This window comes from Mustela erminea, chromosome 3 (assembly GCF_009829155.1).
Source record: "Mustela erminea isolate mMusErm1 chromosome 3, mMusErm1.Pri, whole genome shotgun sequence".
NCBI lineage: Eukaryota > Metazoa > Chordata > Mammalia > Carnivora > Mustelidae > Mustela > Mustela erminea.
Genome location: NC_045616.1, coordinates 115361433 through 115377625, shown reverse-complemented (window position 1 = coordinate 115377625; position 16193 = coordinate 115361433). Strand labels below are relative to the sequence as shown.

Here is a 16193-nt window from a genome sequence, read left to right as displayed (position 1 = left end):
GGACTCACAATTCAGTCACCGCAGGGAGATCGCTGTTTGGCTGGTGAAATGGTTGGGGCTCTTGGCTCCTCTGTGGGCCAGTGCGCACAGGTGCGCATCCATCTGCTGCCGGCAGAGGGCAGCAGTACGCTGTGCGTGTGCGGTTTGCATCCCAGGTTGGCAAATCCCCAAGGATTTACAGAGAAAGAGAGTGGGTGTCCCAGGACTACCCAGATTTCTTTTCTCTGGGTGTCAACACTGGTCTGAGTAATTGCAAACACAGACCTTCTACATATGTTGGACTTTGGCTCATCTGAAATTCTGAAATGAATACACAACTAGAAGCTGCCATCACAGACAGGAAGTAACTTTAATTAAATATTGTGAAAGTTGAAAAGTTTTTACAGCTTGAATTTTTGCAAAAAAAAAAAAATTATAACAATCTCTACAGTAGTTAGGTTCTCTAACAATTGAACTGTACAGTGTGTGTCTATTCAAAAAGTTTGATAAGAAGGTGAAAGGTTAGTAGATTCAGAGATGACTTTGTTAAGCTGCATCCTAGTACAATGTGAGGCCAGGGCATGTCAGGCAATCCAGTCATCCAGAAGCTGTATTTTTCCCCCAAAACTGAAATCTTAATTCTGTTTCATTTTCTTCTTAAAGCCATATTCTGTATTTAGGGGAACATCTTTTACTTGTAGAAGTTTTGTGTAGAAGAAAGAGGGTCAGAGGGCCAGAACATCTTTTCATCTAATCAATATAAATAGAGGCGACAGAACACAAATTCTACATATTTTAAAGGCTCTTTGGACTTTCCAGAAAAGTTCTAACCACTATACATGGCTGACAGACGGGTGGCGCTTATTGTCAGGGTCTGAGCCGGACTCCTCGCCGGCTGACCATTCCTTCACAAACAGTTAAGGGGCTCACCAGACAAAATATGGCTTTAAATTGTATACATCTTCAGGCCAGCGCTTACCACACGAATTCAGACAACCTTTCTGAGTACCGAGAAGCAATGCGTCCACCTTGCTTACATTTTCCAGTTTTTTTTTATTATTATTAATCATCATTATTATTATTTCTCACCTTGAAAAATCAGCCTTCCTCCCCTCCCTTCCCTCCCACAACTCCCCTCCCCCACCCGCCCCAACCCATAAAAATCGCACTCTGACAGTCTAGTGAAAACCATTGCAAAATCCATATGGGGGCATGCACAGTTGCAGCATTGTTGTAAATTTCTTGCTCTACTAGAAAAAGTTACATTGTCTTAAGGTAACAAAACAGTTCTTTTGTGCTTTTCCATTTCTTTGTTTTTTTTTTTTTTCTTTTTTCTTTTTCTTTTTTCTTAGAATGTTAGTGATGACTGACAGTTCTGGTGCACAGTTACAATGTACAAGTGAAATGAATATGATTTGCATTGTTAAGGCATCCAATCTGCTGGTTTATATTTATGTGAAAGACAGAGGAAATATACAAGCAGACTTAAGAAAGAAAGTATGTTCATTGATTTCTATGAAGTTTCTCCCCCAAATTTAATGCACAAAATGCGTCACTCCAAAGGGAGAGATTCCATGCATATTAATAGAGTAAAACAGCATTAGGGGTTTTTTTTTTTTTTTGTAAGCTTCCAAAGCAAAGGATACATTTTTTTTTTAATCTACAGAACTAAATGCTACAAGAATAATATGCTACTATTTTTTTTTTGCCATATATTGGAAAAAACTTCTTAACTTACAAATAATACAAAAATAAACAATGGCTTTTGGGTGGAAATAAAAAAAAATTGAAGCATGGTTTAAAACAAAACTAAAAATAACTATAAATGAAATGTTTAAAAATCACATTGAAACAGCTAATACAACTGTAGGTGACCAAACAAATACGCACTTTTCACATAGCAAACATACACAATAAAATAAACCGGGAGTGGGAGGAAAAGGAAGAAGGGGAAAGCAATGTACAAATTCCAAAGATAAATACATTATTTATATGGATATTTTACAAAAATCCCCTTTAAAACAAAAAGCCTTTTAATTAACTTTGCAAGTATGTGCAAGCTACAGGTAGTGAGCTTTTTTTTTTCTTTGCAAAATATGCAGTAAAATCTTTTTGTGATATTGAAAAACTGTCTTAAGACATTAAAATGTATAAATAGAACAACGACTTTGGCAAAAATCACAAAAAATCTACAGTATTTATAACTACATACAAAAACACAACAGCAAAGGAAAAAATATCAGGCAAATGCATCCTCAGAGCTTTGCTGCTTCTTTGCTATTTATTCTTACTTTTAAGAACACTTCCCAGATGGTGAGAGCAAAAAATTCCATAGAACAGAAAACTACATGTCGGAGCTCTCAACCTCCTTCTCCTTTCTCCCAGTTTTCCTTTTACTCTTGATTCCAAAGCACTTAACCTGTCGCTCTAATCTATTATGTTACAAACGGTAAGGGTCACCCATAGAGGCGCGTTATCTCAAACGGGAAATCTGAGCCTCCCGCCATGTTGCTTTTGTCCGCTTTGGGAGGATTGGTAGGAAGTCAGCATTTAGGATGAGTACACTCTACTAGAACTTGCAAATGGCGGCATGAAAGTGGGATTTTGGCTTGGTAACTGGAGGGCAGAATGTGGAACTCTGTGCCTGGACCCTGTTCCATGAAGTCTCCTAGGAGATTCGCACACAGTAGGTGTGCCATCAAGCTCTCGAGAGGCCATTGGCTTCAGAAGAAGTTGACACAAGTGAAAGAGAGAATGATATCGGGTTTAAATATGCAGTTTTAACAATCTGTCTAGAGGCACTGGATTTTGGAGTAGAAGGGGAAAATGTGATCACTTACATCACTTTTTAACTTTCCAGGCTGCATTTATTTACACAGTTACTTAAGACAACAATACAAAAGAGATAAATAAGCTTGCACTGCTAAGGGATGGCATGTTAAGTTAGATATTGAAAATGCACTGTCTGAGCTAACTACCATTTGATATGCTTTAAGGCGCAAAAGCCGACCCTTAGTTTTCTAAAAAATCTAACTGGCATTCCTATTCTGTCCCATACAAGCTTTTTTTTTTTTTTTTCTTTTTTTCTTTTTTTCTTTTTTTCCTTTTTTTTCTTTTTTGACTTTTTTGTAAATATCACCACTTCATTCTCCCTTTACACAGCTTTAAAAACATCATAAATTAAAACATGGAGTCTTATTTATAGTGTCCCTTGTATACAGCTTTACGGTTTATAAAAGACAAATGATTGCAGAGTTAAGCTTAAAAAAAAAGAAAGAGAAAGAAAAAGTGGATTTGCTTTTATCAACAACACAGAATAAATATATCCCCCCAATACTTGGGAGGTACAATTTTTAACCAACACTCTGCACTTGCAGATCCTTTCCAACTTCTGTATTTGCAAGGTCGGTGATATTGTTTGTTTAAAAATCTGCAGTTACTGTGATTCCTCTTAAAAAGGCCTGAGTTAAAAGTTCCACTCGGGGACTTGTATCAGATTACTCTCTGTAGCAGAATCCAACCTCTTCATTAATAAAATTCTTCAAGGCAATGCTTTCACATGGGAGGAACAATCATGCCAGATATCGCTGTGGAAAGAGAAGACAAAAGTCAATGGTTTTGCATCCAAACTTCTCACTTGGGGGGGGGGGGGATGGGAAAAAACACCCACACACCATTATGTTGGTTGAATATTAGTCACAAATGTGCTCCCATCTCCCCTGGAGTAAGTTTTTGTTATAAAATGTACATGTACTTTATTAAGAATGCTAATCTATCAGTCTGTGTATGTGTCTTTAACAGAACAGAAGAGGCTAAACATCCTCCAAGTCTGATTTCAATTTTGAAACATAACTGGAAAGTTGCATAGTTTGAATACCGCTGGGAAAGTTACGGCCCCAAACCTTGCAGAATAGTGAGAATTTTCAATTTGTCACTCTTTTTTCCCCCTCCCCTTCACTTCCATAATATAAAGTTGAAAAAAAAAAAAAAAAAAGAAAAAAGAGAAAAGAAAAGAAATTGGTTCATCCCAACTACAGAAAAAACCCATGGCTCGGTGTTCTGTGTGTGCACAAAGTCGGGGTACTGGGGCAGCAAGCTGAATGCCTTCATGTCAGTCGTCATGTCCGGGAGAAGCAAGGGCCAGCCACCGTAGACCTTATTTGGGGGGCAAATGAAGCTGGGGAAGGCAGGGGAGGGAAGGCACGTTTGCATGGAACTGAAGGGTATCCCCTATACTATGGCTTCACTCAAGATTCTGGAATGGTCTGACCACGTTCCTAGAAAATTATAGCCTAGGAAAGCTGGGGTAAGATCCTGGGGTAATCAAAAAAATCTTTCAAAGTGTTCTGAGTTCGGAGGCCGCACGCAGTGCTATTTAGAAAAGCAGGGAATCCGATAGGCCAACCTTCTACCTCCGCTTTCCTGCTTTCTGAGTAGGCTGCTCCCCTTCCCCGCCCCCTCACCCCCCTAGGTAGTTACTTGTTTCTTTGAGCCTCTGCCTCCTCAGCTAGAAAATGCAGTTCAGGATGTTTGTAAGAGCAGTGACATTTTTAGGGTTGTTGGGAGAGTTAAATAAAATAACCTGTGTGAAGTGCTTGGCCCAGAGTCAGTTCCCAGTAAAGACCGCATAGAGGTTAGCTGCTATGACTTTTAGTCCATCCCTGTTGCTGTTAAACTAGCTGTGTGACCTCATGGTAGCTGTTTGATGTCTCTGGGCTGTGTTTCCTCTCTATCAAATAGGCATCACCTCCCACAGCATACTTCACATGATGAGCATGAGGAATGGAGGGATGTCTGTGAGAAAGTTAAGACGGTACAGCATTTGAATTATATGAGCGATGCGTCCATTAATAGCAAGAGGCAGCCATCTTTGCTTCCCAAGAGGAGAGAGAAAGTCTGTGCTTTCTCCTCATTGTTAATTCTAAATTTAAACTGATGTTCTTGTCAGTGATGACTGACACTAGGAAGTGGCCCTCTGCGTGTCCCAACTCTCATGTCCGGAAGAATGTGCCTGTTTTTAAGCAAACCCCAACTATCACAAACCTGTTGCCCACATAAGGAGGCTAGGTGAGGCCCTGAGCCCCGCAGCCTCCGGTGTCCCTTCCCCCACCCCCAACATTTTAAATTCAATTAAAAAAAATGTATTTTGCCAAACACTTTTTCCGTTAATTTTTAAACCCATCTGTATTCACAGGGAAATTTAATCCACATGTTTCTGATTCATGTACACGTAAATCATCCAAATGTTGTTTTGCAAGAGCCGTTTTGCAGTCCAAAAGCTCCTGGAGTCTTTTTCGTAAGCCCTCATAAGCCATTTTTCTTAGAAACAGGAAGTGTCTCTTGCCAAATGCAGACCAACTTAAACCCCCAAAGATTTGGGATCAGTTGGAAAAGCAGTCCCCCTAAGATTCAAGTGAGCCCTAGATCTGACTAAAACGAGGAGCTCAGACTTTTAACCCAAGCCTTAACAGGAGAATTCAAAATGCTGCAACCCCAGAGGCAAGGGAGTTGAGTGGTGAGGGGAAGGGGTCTCTGCACAGTGACAGCTCTACATGGCTCTGCCTCCCTAAGGATCTTTCATCTAGGCCAGAGGTGGGTCAGAGCACCCTTATGGAAGACAGGCCTTTCTGCAGGAGTTCCAAAGCTCTGGCAAGAGAACCAAGTCCTAGTTTTGCCCTCCACCCAAACCCACTTTGTGAGCGTGGCATTAAAGGGCAACCCCCATGGTCCAGCCAGGCAGCTCAGGCTGCATCCGCAGGATGCAAAACGGAGAACTGACAAACTTCCTGCTAATTTGGTCAGTGGGACAGGCCAACATTTATTAATTGGGCCCTGACAACATCAGGATTTTTTTGTTTTTTAGTTCTGGATGGCCAGGAAAAAAAAATGTTTTTTAATTCTGGATGGGCAGGGGGAAAAAAAAATCTAGCAGTGTATTGTACCTGAATCATGTGCTTGATTAATTAAATTAAACCTCCACTTGGGCCCCATTAAAAGTTATAAAGCAAAGCTAACTGATGTGCTAGTCCATAGCTAACAGCGCTTCTTAATCTGGAATATAGGGGTCCCAAATTCCAATGCCCCTGGAGCACAGACTGGGAACGTAAGTGAGCAAAGTGCACCAATAGGGACAGAGGGGCTTCTGCCAAGGGCATAGCAAGCCTCCTCTGGAGGGGGCTCCCCCAAAGCTGCTGTGCAGAAATGCCTGCTCACAACCACCAGCTCTTCTGAATTCTTGCAGGAGAAGATGGAGAGGTGAATTTTTTAAAATACAAAAGAGCCCAGTTTATACATCCTAGCAAATGATTAAAATTAAAAACAAGCCAACAGACATAACTGAGGGTACCCAGCGGGCAGTTTTGGTCTGCTCACACTTTCTTACCTTGCCTTTGTTGGCCCTCAGACTTCTCTTAGAGTCCAATGGAAACCATGGGATCTCATTTGTACCTACACCCCAAACTCCACATATTAAATCAGGGTCACAGCTCCTTGAGTCTCATCTGTGACTTCCTAAACTCTAGACGCAGAACACTTAATGATAAATAAGTTTTAGGAAAAGAATTCTGATTGCAGAGTCTGAGTTGCTCTACCTCTAAAGAGGACTTTTTATAAAGTAATCCCTGCATGATTCCCGGCATGATTGCAGGGAAGCTCCTGGGTTTTTAGGAGCTGTTTTTCTTCTATCTGTGCTGCAATCCTCAAGATTACTTATGTGGGTGAGAGGGATGGGTGTCTGAGGCTTGGAATGTTCCAGAAATGCTGCTGGCACACTGACTTGCCCAAGTGGGGGCCATGAAGATTTCCATGAGGACACAACACTCTCAAAGAGCAGCACATGCCAAACATCACAAGACATCGTAAGACCGAGGTGGCTCCGCCATTTTCCCCGGCAGCTGGGGGATTACGTTCTCTGACAGGAGGTCAGAAAACTATTGGTTCAAAAGACCATGCATTTGGCATTATGGTTTTCATGTTTTGATAAGAACAAAGACAAAATGAAAAGTTTTGCAGAGCTGGGAGAGTTTGGAGTGAGAGGATGGAATGTGGTCTTCCTCAAACCACCATATGTGTAAGAATTATGAGCTAATCGGGAACAGAATGGGGCGGGGGTTGGGGGGAGAGATCTTGCACAAACTGAGCATGTGCACAGAGAAAAGACAACTCCATGAGATCGCCGCTGGACTACATGATATCGAGAGTCGGGTGGGGCCAGCCAGCCTGAGCTCCAACAAGGTGAGAAAAACAAAAAACAAAACAAAACAAAAAAAACCAGTGTGTGGGTACAGTTTCTGTGAAATCACTCTGGTCTTTTGTTTTTAATTTTTCATTGCAGGGACTGTCCAGGACATGGCTAGGGTTTAAAATCACTACACTGTGGGGGAGTCCAATGGCATGCTGACAGCCTCCTTGGGGCTGCCTCTCTCTTGATTAATGAAGTCCTCTGAGGCCTGAAATTGCATAGAATCCATGCTCTAGGGGGCATAAGCCTTTGGAGAAGGGAGAGGACGTCTCCAGGACAATGGCTGGGCAGAGTGGGTCACTCAAGTCTTTGACCTATGAAAATAGACACACCTGGGGAGTCAGCATCAGGGTTTATCACTGACTTTACCTAGATGGAAATGGAAGAAGATGTCTCTGCATTTTCTTTTTAAATCCAAAATATAGCCACATTTTCAAAAGTTTTTCATGGGATGTTAATTGGTCTTAACATTCAGAAAAGGGTTCTCTGGGCGAATAAATTTAGAGAACTCAATGGAACACTCTTTGTTTGTTTGTTTGTTTGTTTGTTAACTGCAGGATGTCTGTCTCAGAGCTTTTAATAAACTTAGCTGTGTTGTGGCTCTCAAAACTGGGAGTCAGTAAGCACCAGTTTCTACATTTGTTTGACCACAGAATTTAGATTTTTTAATAGCTTATCTGTGAGACTCCAGAAGTGCTGAGATAAGAGTTGTTTTATCCTAAAAAAAAAATTTCTCAGCCATGTGGTAATTTGTCCAAGGTTTTGGGAGAGAAAGCCTGCCACAGGAGAAATTGTGAATTATAATACACCTGGAAAGAATGGAATTTATGACTTCCACATAAGGACCTCCTCACTGAACCTCATCCCCACTCCTTGGCCTCCATGCCCCAGCATGCCAAATGGCCTGCTGGTTACTGCACGTGACTCTGTGGCTCCCATCATCTTCAATCATCTGCTTCAAACGCCCTCTCCCCCCATCTCCCTCTGCCTGAACCCCCCTTGCCCTTCATCCGAGGTCCAGCTCGATGGCAGCCTTCTCCATAAGGCTGTTCTGAGTTCTCCCTGAACTTTCCCTCCTCTGAACTTCCTCAGGTGGGTGCCCAGCCTCTCCCAGACAGATCTGTGTACTTTACTGTGGTGCTGTGTTTCCTTGAACACAGCAAAGATTTGAAGGCCAGGATTTTGAAGTCCACCAGGGCCCGACCCAGTGACTTCGCGACAGTATGACCGTAGAGCATAGGGGCTTACACAGTATCAGTCCGCCGGGTTTTAACCCCAGGCTCTCCCAGTTTGCTAGCTGTGTAACCCTGGCTGAGCCACCTTAGCTCGAAGGCTCAGTATCTGCATCTATAGAATGGGGAGCAGCCTACATCAAGGGTGGTTGGGAATGAGATGATGCAGAAGCCTGGCTGGGAACAAGCCCTCCTATGTTAGTAGCTTGTGACCAATGCCATCACCATCATGTGAGATTGCAACGGGGTGTTTGTTGGGGAATAAACGTACATGCAATCACTAGAGGAGGCCAAGATGGGGCCCCTGGGGTAAAACGTCTTTAAGGAGCTGGCTAAAAAGACCCAGAGTGATGTACTATCAGGAGAAGGGCAGCTGGAGGTACACAGGTCTTTAAAACCCTCAAACAGCCTAAAAGCGTCACCTCTGATCTTATTTATACAGTCCATTTGCTTAACCAACTCTTCCTCTGTCACTTGCCCTGTCTTAATGGTCCCAGTTCTGAACTAGGTGGGTCCAAACGAAACCACTGTAACAATGAGACGTAGAAAAAGGAGGTCCCCCCGCACCCTGCCATTCTATAAACCTCCCATGTACTTTCTCCATAGACAAGCAGAATGTAGAAGACTAATGATGAGGTCATTCTTTAGCTGCAGGTCTAGGAGCCCCTTGTCCCAATGTTCCTTTCTTCAGGGGAACCCCAAAGTCTCAGGCAGGAGCCCCCCAGAAGCAATTGTATAGTGCACTCTGGGCAGCAGGAATGATATACAGAGGGCCAAAGGGCAATCCTAGGTGTGTGGGCCCTGCCTGGTGAGAGTGGCAGGAAGACAGACAGGACAGCTTCAAAGAAAACGGTGTCAGTTAATTCGACTTTAATTTCTCTATTCAAACCTCCTCCCCTGACACCCCTCCACAGCTGTTTGGTACATGATGGTATTGGAAAAACAAAAACCAGCAGAAAGACTCTCCTGGACACATGCTCAAACAGAAGGTAAGGGCAATGTCATCCACGACAGCAAATCCAGCACAAAGCGTGTCCCTGAATTTCACCTTGAACTCTCCCCACTGTGCAGCTGTGTGTGAGAGATGTGATGGAGAGATGGCGATCCTGCTGCTAAGCAGAATATGGGGGAACAGTCTCTGTACTTTTGGAACCTGTGCAGACTTGGGTTAGAAATGCCGGGTGACAAATGAACAAATTTTGCATGAGTCCCTGTCTTGAAGCCATTTCATTATTACTTAAGAGCACCTGCACACAGACGCTCATGCACGTGCATACACACACACATACACACACACACACACACACCCCACCGGATGTTCTCTAAACCCAGGACATTCTACTGTCTGGGCTGAGTCCCTGTTTTCAGTCCCTTCCTGATCTCTCCTTGGTGCACACGCAGGCAGAGATGCGGGGCCTCGCAGAAGGGCTGCCTGCTTAAGTCGCCGCAGGCCGGGGATCTGGCTGTGGACCTCCCAAGAGCTGCGGGCCTTTGCTTCTCACGTCCCACCTCTCAGCTGCTGATTCCAAACCCCTTTCTATCTTACTTTGATATGAAATCTATGTCTTAACGAAGGTTGTGATAGGCAGCTCAAGAATGGCAGATTGCTATTTCCATAGGTTTTATCCTCATTTAAACCCATTATAAGTCAGATTCACTTAAGCATTATATCCTGAGTAGGCCAGCCAGAGGTGTACTGAGGGTGACAAAGCATTATTTTCAGCTGAAAATGTCTGAGATGTGTACGAATGGGTGGCTCCCCTCTGTGTCGGTGGGCGTGACCCCTTGTGAGGACTGTTGCCTGAAATGTAGCTCAGATTATCTTCCTCTGCCCTTTGAGATGGCTTTCCCAATGCTGTTCAAGGGAGGGCCACCAGCATATTATTCCGGGCATGACTTTGACTGTGCTGGCCAGATTTGCCAGCAGGTTTCTGAAGAATGTTTAGCTGAGCCTGTGTGGAGTCAGAAAGTCAGAGTCATTAGGAGCTCAGGTTCTGGAATCATGCAGTTTGGGTTCAATTTTGGCTCTATCAGTACTAGCTATGTGACCCTGAGCAAACTGGGCCTGAATTTACCTATCTCTATAAAGGGAATGGTACTGACTTCATAGGGTCTTTGGAAGAATTAATGTAAGATTATAGCAAGTAAAACATCCAGTCAGAGTACATGTGTGCTCTGTATAAATAACATACATATATAACATACAATACATAACACACATATACATAAGAGACAGGGCTGAGCGATTCCAGGTGGGTATGCCGGCCTCCTGACCCCTCCCGTGGCTGACCTCCATCAGTGAGAGTGGCATGATGACCACTGCGGGAAGGCACTGTGGGGAGCCGCGTAGCCCCGAGCTACGGGCTCGGGGGCACAGACCCTGTGAGGTTCGCATTCATCTTCCCCATTTAGGGGCAATGCCTATAGGCAGGTATTTCCTCTCCTTGTGCTTCAGCGTTATCATCTGTACAATGGATCATAACGTCCTCATATTTCACCAGGAGGTGGTGGGGATTAAATACGAGAAAACATGGTCACTGCTGAGCACAGTGCCTGACACACGGTTCAGGGCTAAATAAATGGTAGCTGATTATTCTATTGATCTTATTTCCCTGCCAGCTACCTTGGGAATCCTGGGTGCATCTTTTTTACCCCCTCTAAGTAATGCAGTGCTTGGGAGACGGAAGGAGGAGATGAAGTTTTGAGCCTGAGTTTGAAGCCAGCTTCGACCACACGCTACTGCCGGAAGTCAAACAATTTCATAACCTCCCTGACCTTGAGTTTTCTCATCTGTAAAGTAGGGGCTTCGAAAGCCCAGAGCACACATTCTTGCTGTGAGAGAGGAATGAGTTTGTGCAGGTCAACAGTGCTAGCACAAGAGAAAAATTTGAGATGCAGTAGCCCTGTTTTTAAAAGGGTGGGGTTCTTTTTCCTCAATGAGTAGAGAGGTCACCTCAATTCTTGGTGACTCTTATTTTCCATACTCCATGATGGGGACCAAAATTGAACAATTTTAACATGAACCAGAATACTCTGGTAACCATCTAGGGTTTCTGGTTCCCAGCCATCCGTCTTGGGGCCTTTGGTCTACAATGCTCTAACCTCAGGGTTCTGGTCAGGCCATGGCTCACCCACTCCCCATAATCAGCCCACACACGTTCACTCTGACACAGGCAACAGGAAGGGAAGGTTGAGTGACCTACTTCAGGAGAAGGCCAGTCCCGGGAGAGACCCTGCAGTGGAGAACTTGCTAGAGTCCACAAAAGACTGGTCTGATTATGGCGACCACAGGGAATGGAAGAGGAGAAAAGAGAAATGATGATATTAGTAGGTGGAAATAGTATTCTTAAGCAAATCCTGGGCCTGAGCAGAATTGCTGGAGTTGGGAAGAGGACAGCTCAGACAACTCCAGCAGAGAAGGGGTGTGTGGGGCCAGGGGCCAATGAGAGTGAACACAGAGGAACAAACAAAAGGAGGGCAGAAAGAAGCAGGCCAGCCTGAGGCTGATCCCTCGCACCGTGACCTATCTGCTTCAGGCCCTCGGAGGGTGAAGTCAGGGCATCCTATTGGCTTGGGTGGGGCTTACCTTGCAGGCTGTTCCCATTGGTGCTGGTGCAGGTGGGAGGCGGGGAGGTCTGGGGTCTGACGACTGGCGCAAAAGCACTCTTCTGTTTCACCGCGGAGACCATGTTGGCTGGTGAGAAGGAGAAGATGCCCGAGGAGCTGCTGCAGTTGGAGGGGAGGCTTGTGGAGGAGGCCATGGTGGGGCTGGATGGCACAACTGGGTGGGGCAATGGGAAAGGAGAAATCAGCATCTCTCCTGGTGTGCTGAGATGAGGCAGCTCAGCTCTGCCCTTCACCTAGCCACCCTGCTCGGGCCTCCCTGCCAGCATGAGCCTTCCCTAAACTCTTGGAATCTCATCTGCTTTCATCACTTGGTACTCAGCACCAGCTACCTTTTGTTGGTGGTGATCTTCTGTGTCTTCTACACGCCGGGCAATGTGCAAGGCACTGGGGCTCCCAGGCCATGGAACAAAAGTGCTCTTATAAGGGATAAGGTAGCACAAAATAATGACAAAGGCATTGTCATTGAGCAGGACATGAGCATGGCCAGCTCTGCAGAGGCAGGGAAGAGAACCAAGGAAGTCTTCATGGAGGAGGTGTTAAAGGAAGCATTCCAGATGGGGTCTAAAGGGGTCTAAGGTTCTAGCAAAGATGCTGGGAATATGAGGCACAGGAGGAGGCCATCCTGAGACAGAGTGGTCAGTGATGGGATGAGAGGTGTGAGGAAGAAGGGTAGGTTGAAGGGAATGCCAGGATTCCAACTTAAAGCACTGGCAGAAGGCAGTGTGTATGTGTCCCTGTTCCGCCTGTGAAGCTACGAGTTCCTAAAGGACACAACTGTGCCTGAATGCTTCACACACACAGATCTAGGTAGGGAGGAGGCCAGGTGGATAGACAGATTGCCACAGGCAATATTTGCGGATAACGCAGAACGACAAGCCAAAGTTCCAAACTCTCTATCTCCCATGGAGCGGCACATGAATGCTTGTGAATTAACGAGCAGTAGGACAGGAGCCTTGTGTAAAGGCTCCCCATGTAGTAGGAGTGGGGATGTGGATTGTCAATGACGGGGGAATTTTGGCAATTCATGGAGGGGGAGAACCTAGTTGCTTGGAGATATGGGTTTTGTGGCTGCACGTCCTCTACCGACCATGGTCCCTTCAGCCTGGCCGTTCCTATTTTGTTAGTTGCTAATAATCTCATAGTTGCTTCAGGAGACAGAGCTTTCACACACAGTGAGTCCTCTCCACTCAAGACCAGTATTTTCATACACTCACCTTCTATTTCCTCCATTTCCTCAGGAAATGTATGGATCCTGCCCAGAAATTTTCAAGCATTCTATTTAAATTCTAAGTTCTTCCTGCCACTGGATGATTTTTCCCATGATGTAATAAACATTACATGTTGCTTTATCATTCCCAGGAACCTTCATGTCTTTTTCATCTTATGTCACTGTCAAAGCGACCTCAAGTGGGGATCTATTACATCCTTTTTACACCTGAGCAAGCCGAGCAAAGTGAGACTCAGAAATAGTTCAGTGCCCTGCCCGCCGAAGGTCCAGAGCCGGAATGTGGTGAAGCTAGGAAACAGACCCAAATCCCGTGTCTTCTCCACTACACTCCCCTGCAAAAGAAACCAATCACCAGGGGAAGAGGCCCCCTTCCCATGAACCACCAGGGTCTAGACTGCTGGGGAGGGGGCTGGCTTCCCTCGGCCTCCTGGCTGTGGAAAGAGGGAAGTGGAGAATGGGTCTGGGCGGCAGCTGCCATCAGGGGGAAATGACCCCGTGGAATCAGCGCTTAGCACTAACACAATCTAAAGGCGCTGGATGCTTGACGGAGCAGAACCCCAGGCCGCCATCCTCAGAGTTTTCACAAACATGTTCTACACGGTACTTTTTCTTTTAATGAGGCCAGCATTTTTATACATCTCTTAGGATTTGTAAATGTGAAAATACGCTCAATAATAACACCCATTTAAATTGCAAAACTCCTGCACTGGAGGTTTGATTTTTAAATATTCGTAGACTTGAAATCCTGCTGGTTCACTGAGGAAGGCAATTAATCTCGTTGGCAAATGCGATCATTATGTGTATTTAGAGGTGGGGAGTTTGAGGGGGGTGGTTAGCAGAGGAAAGGGTGAAATATAGTCAAACAGCTCCATTTGTTATAACATTATTAGTTATCAGCCACCACACCACAAAGTGTGTTCACCAGCGCAATGTCTTATTTTATTTTTTATTCTGTTCGGAATTTTTCAACATGAGTGGTTTATGAATAATTAAATATTATGGAGGCAAAAATTCAAATCAGCTGGGCTTTGTGTTTATTGTTTTATTTGCATTTATGCAGATAAAACCGTCCCATCTGAGAGCCTATTTGAGAATTTAATACTATATTTGTGAGCACTGAGGAAATCAATTAATGGAAATTAAATGTTGGAAGTTTCACAGTCTGACAGATGCAATCTCAGGCTGAAGTTGCTGGGCGTCTGCACGGGCTTGCGAAGACAGCAATCCCAGCCCCTAAATTGAATTGCTACCATATAGCAATTAGTTTATTGATTTAATTAAGAATGCCACCTTTTAATTTTCAGGTCATGATGGAAACATTTTCTGATTGAGTAGATGGCAGAACACTGAAATGATAGATCTATGAGAAACAATCTTTCAGTGAATCAAAATCCTGAAACTGGTTCCAGCAGGCAGACATGATGTATGCAGATTATTTGGGGGAATTTTAAACATTCACAAAGCTGCTGATTCTGAACAGATAAAGTGGAAATATAAAATTTAGCACACAGTGAGCGTTAAAAATTCACCAAGAAAGTAAAAGGCCCTAAGTGTTACTTTCAGAAATAACCTCTCTCTCAAAGGCCAAGAATGATCTTTCCTCTTTCAAAAGATTAGAGCACTCCACATTTCCACTATCAGAGACTGCATGGTTTTTAGGTTCTTTTAGCCAAGACTCTTCTTTAAAAAAAAAAAATCATGAGCGTTCTTCCATTTAACAACACATCTTCTATCATTCCACAGATGTCTAAGAGTTTGGCCTCATTTTATAAAACAGAAGAGTTACCCACACTGTCTAAGATGAACTTGGTTATCTATGTACAAATCCTCAGAGGGAGATGGAGAGATTATACAGATAAAACCCGGGACATTTTATATGTAAAGATGCCTTTAGATGCAACCTCACCTTCGTACCGAAATTCTTGAAGCTAAGCTTTTTTAAGGCAAGGGCAAGACAAAAAAATAAATAAATACATACAGACAGACAGACAGACATAAATTAAAAAAAAATGTGTATGTGTTTTTTTCATCTTGCCAGTTTTTTGGAAAAAATGAAGTTTTTGTTGCTGTTTCCTGTTGTTGCTGTTTCCTGTTGCTGTTGTTTGTTTCTTAGTACATATCAAGCAAAAAGGGGAAAAAATTCCAAGCATTAAAACAACAACATCATCAAAGGAGTCCTATTCCTATAGGGAGAGATGTTAAGTCTTAGCTTGTGCTGATGCTGCACTAGCTGCTTCTCTTACCATCCTTCCTTCCGACATCCTGATGATGAGATTTCCTGACTCCGTCTCTTGTGGATCAGGCATCAGGACAAGCTCATTCCATGCATAACTTTTTCTTTTCTTTTTTTTTTTTTTTTAAAGATTTTATTTATTTATTTGACAGAGAGAGACCACAAGTAGGCAGAGAGGCAGGCAGAGAGAGAGAGAGGAGGAAGCAGACTCCCTGCTGAGCAGAGAGCCCGATGCGGGACTCGATCCCAGGACCCTGAGATCATGACCTGAGCCGAAGGCAGCGGCTTAACCCACTGAGCCACCCAGGCACCCCATGCATAACTTTTTCAAAGTCTCATAACTGTATGGGGTGGGTGTTAGTTCCCTCTCCATTATACAGATGAGCAAACTGAGGCTTGGAGAGGAGAGAACTTGCAGAAGGCTGCCAGTTGGGAACTGGGAGAAGCTAGGGTCAAACCCATCTCCATTCCAACTTGAAACCTGGGTTCTGGTGATGACATCCTACTGCTGCTTTGGGTTTTAGCCAAGTTCTGACAACAAGGGAGACCTTGGGTTGAGGAAGGTGAGTAGGGGGTGGGAAGCAGAGATTCCTGCAGGAGACAAATGACATCTTTCCTAGCTTCACCTGGGTGGGGGTCCTCAGACTGAGGAGA

The 16193-nt window shown here is 44.2% G+C and overlaps 1 protein-coding gene across 7 annotated transcripts in view; it reads right to left on the bottom strand.

The window, feature by feature from the left end:
- Positions 1-330: 330 nt before the first annotated feature.
- The window catches only part of EBF1 (EBF transcription factor 1), a 387792-nt gene continuing 371929 nt past the window's right edge, over positions 331-16193 (bottom strand). For 4 of the 7 annotated variants that reach the window (XM_032337160.1, XM_032337162.1, XM_032337163.1 and 1 more), the window contains exons 15-16: positions 12038-12232; positions 331-3566 (exon numbers count right to left, since the gene is read on the bottom strand). In XM_032337160.1, the coding sequence (XP_032193051.1) occupies positions 3535-3566; positions 12038-12232 (227 nt within the window). In that variant the 3' untranslated portion in view covers positions 331-3534. Of the gene's footprint in view, positions 3567-7961; positions 11724-12037; positions 12233-16193 lie in introns of those variants that run through there. The other 3 variants (XM_032337165.1, XM_032337166.1, XM_032337167.1) reach the window with 1 other exon arrangement.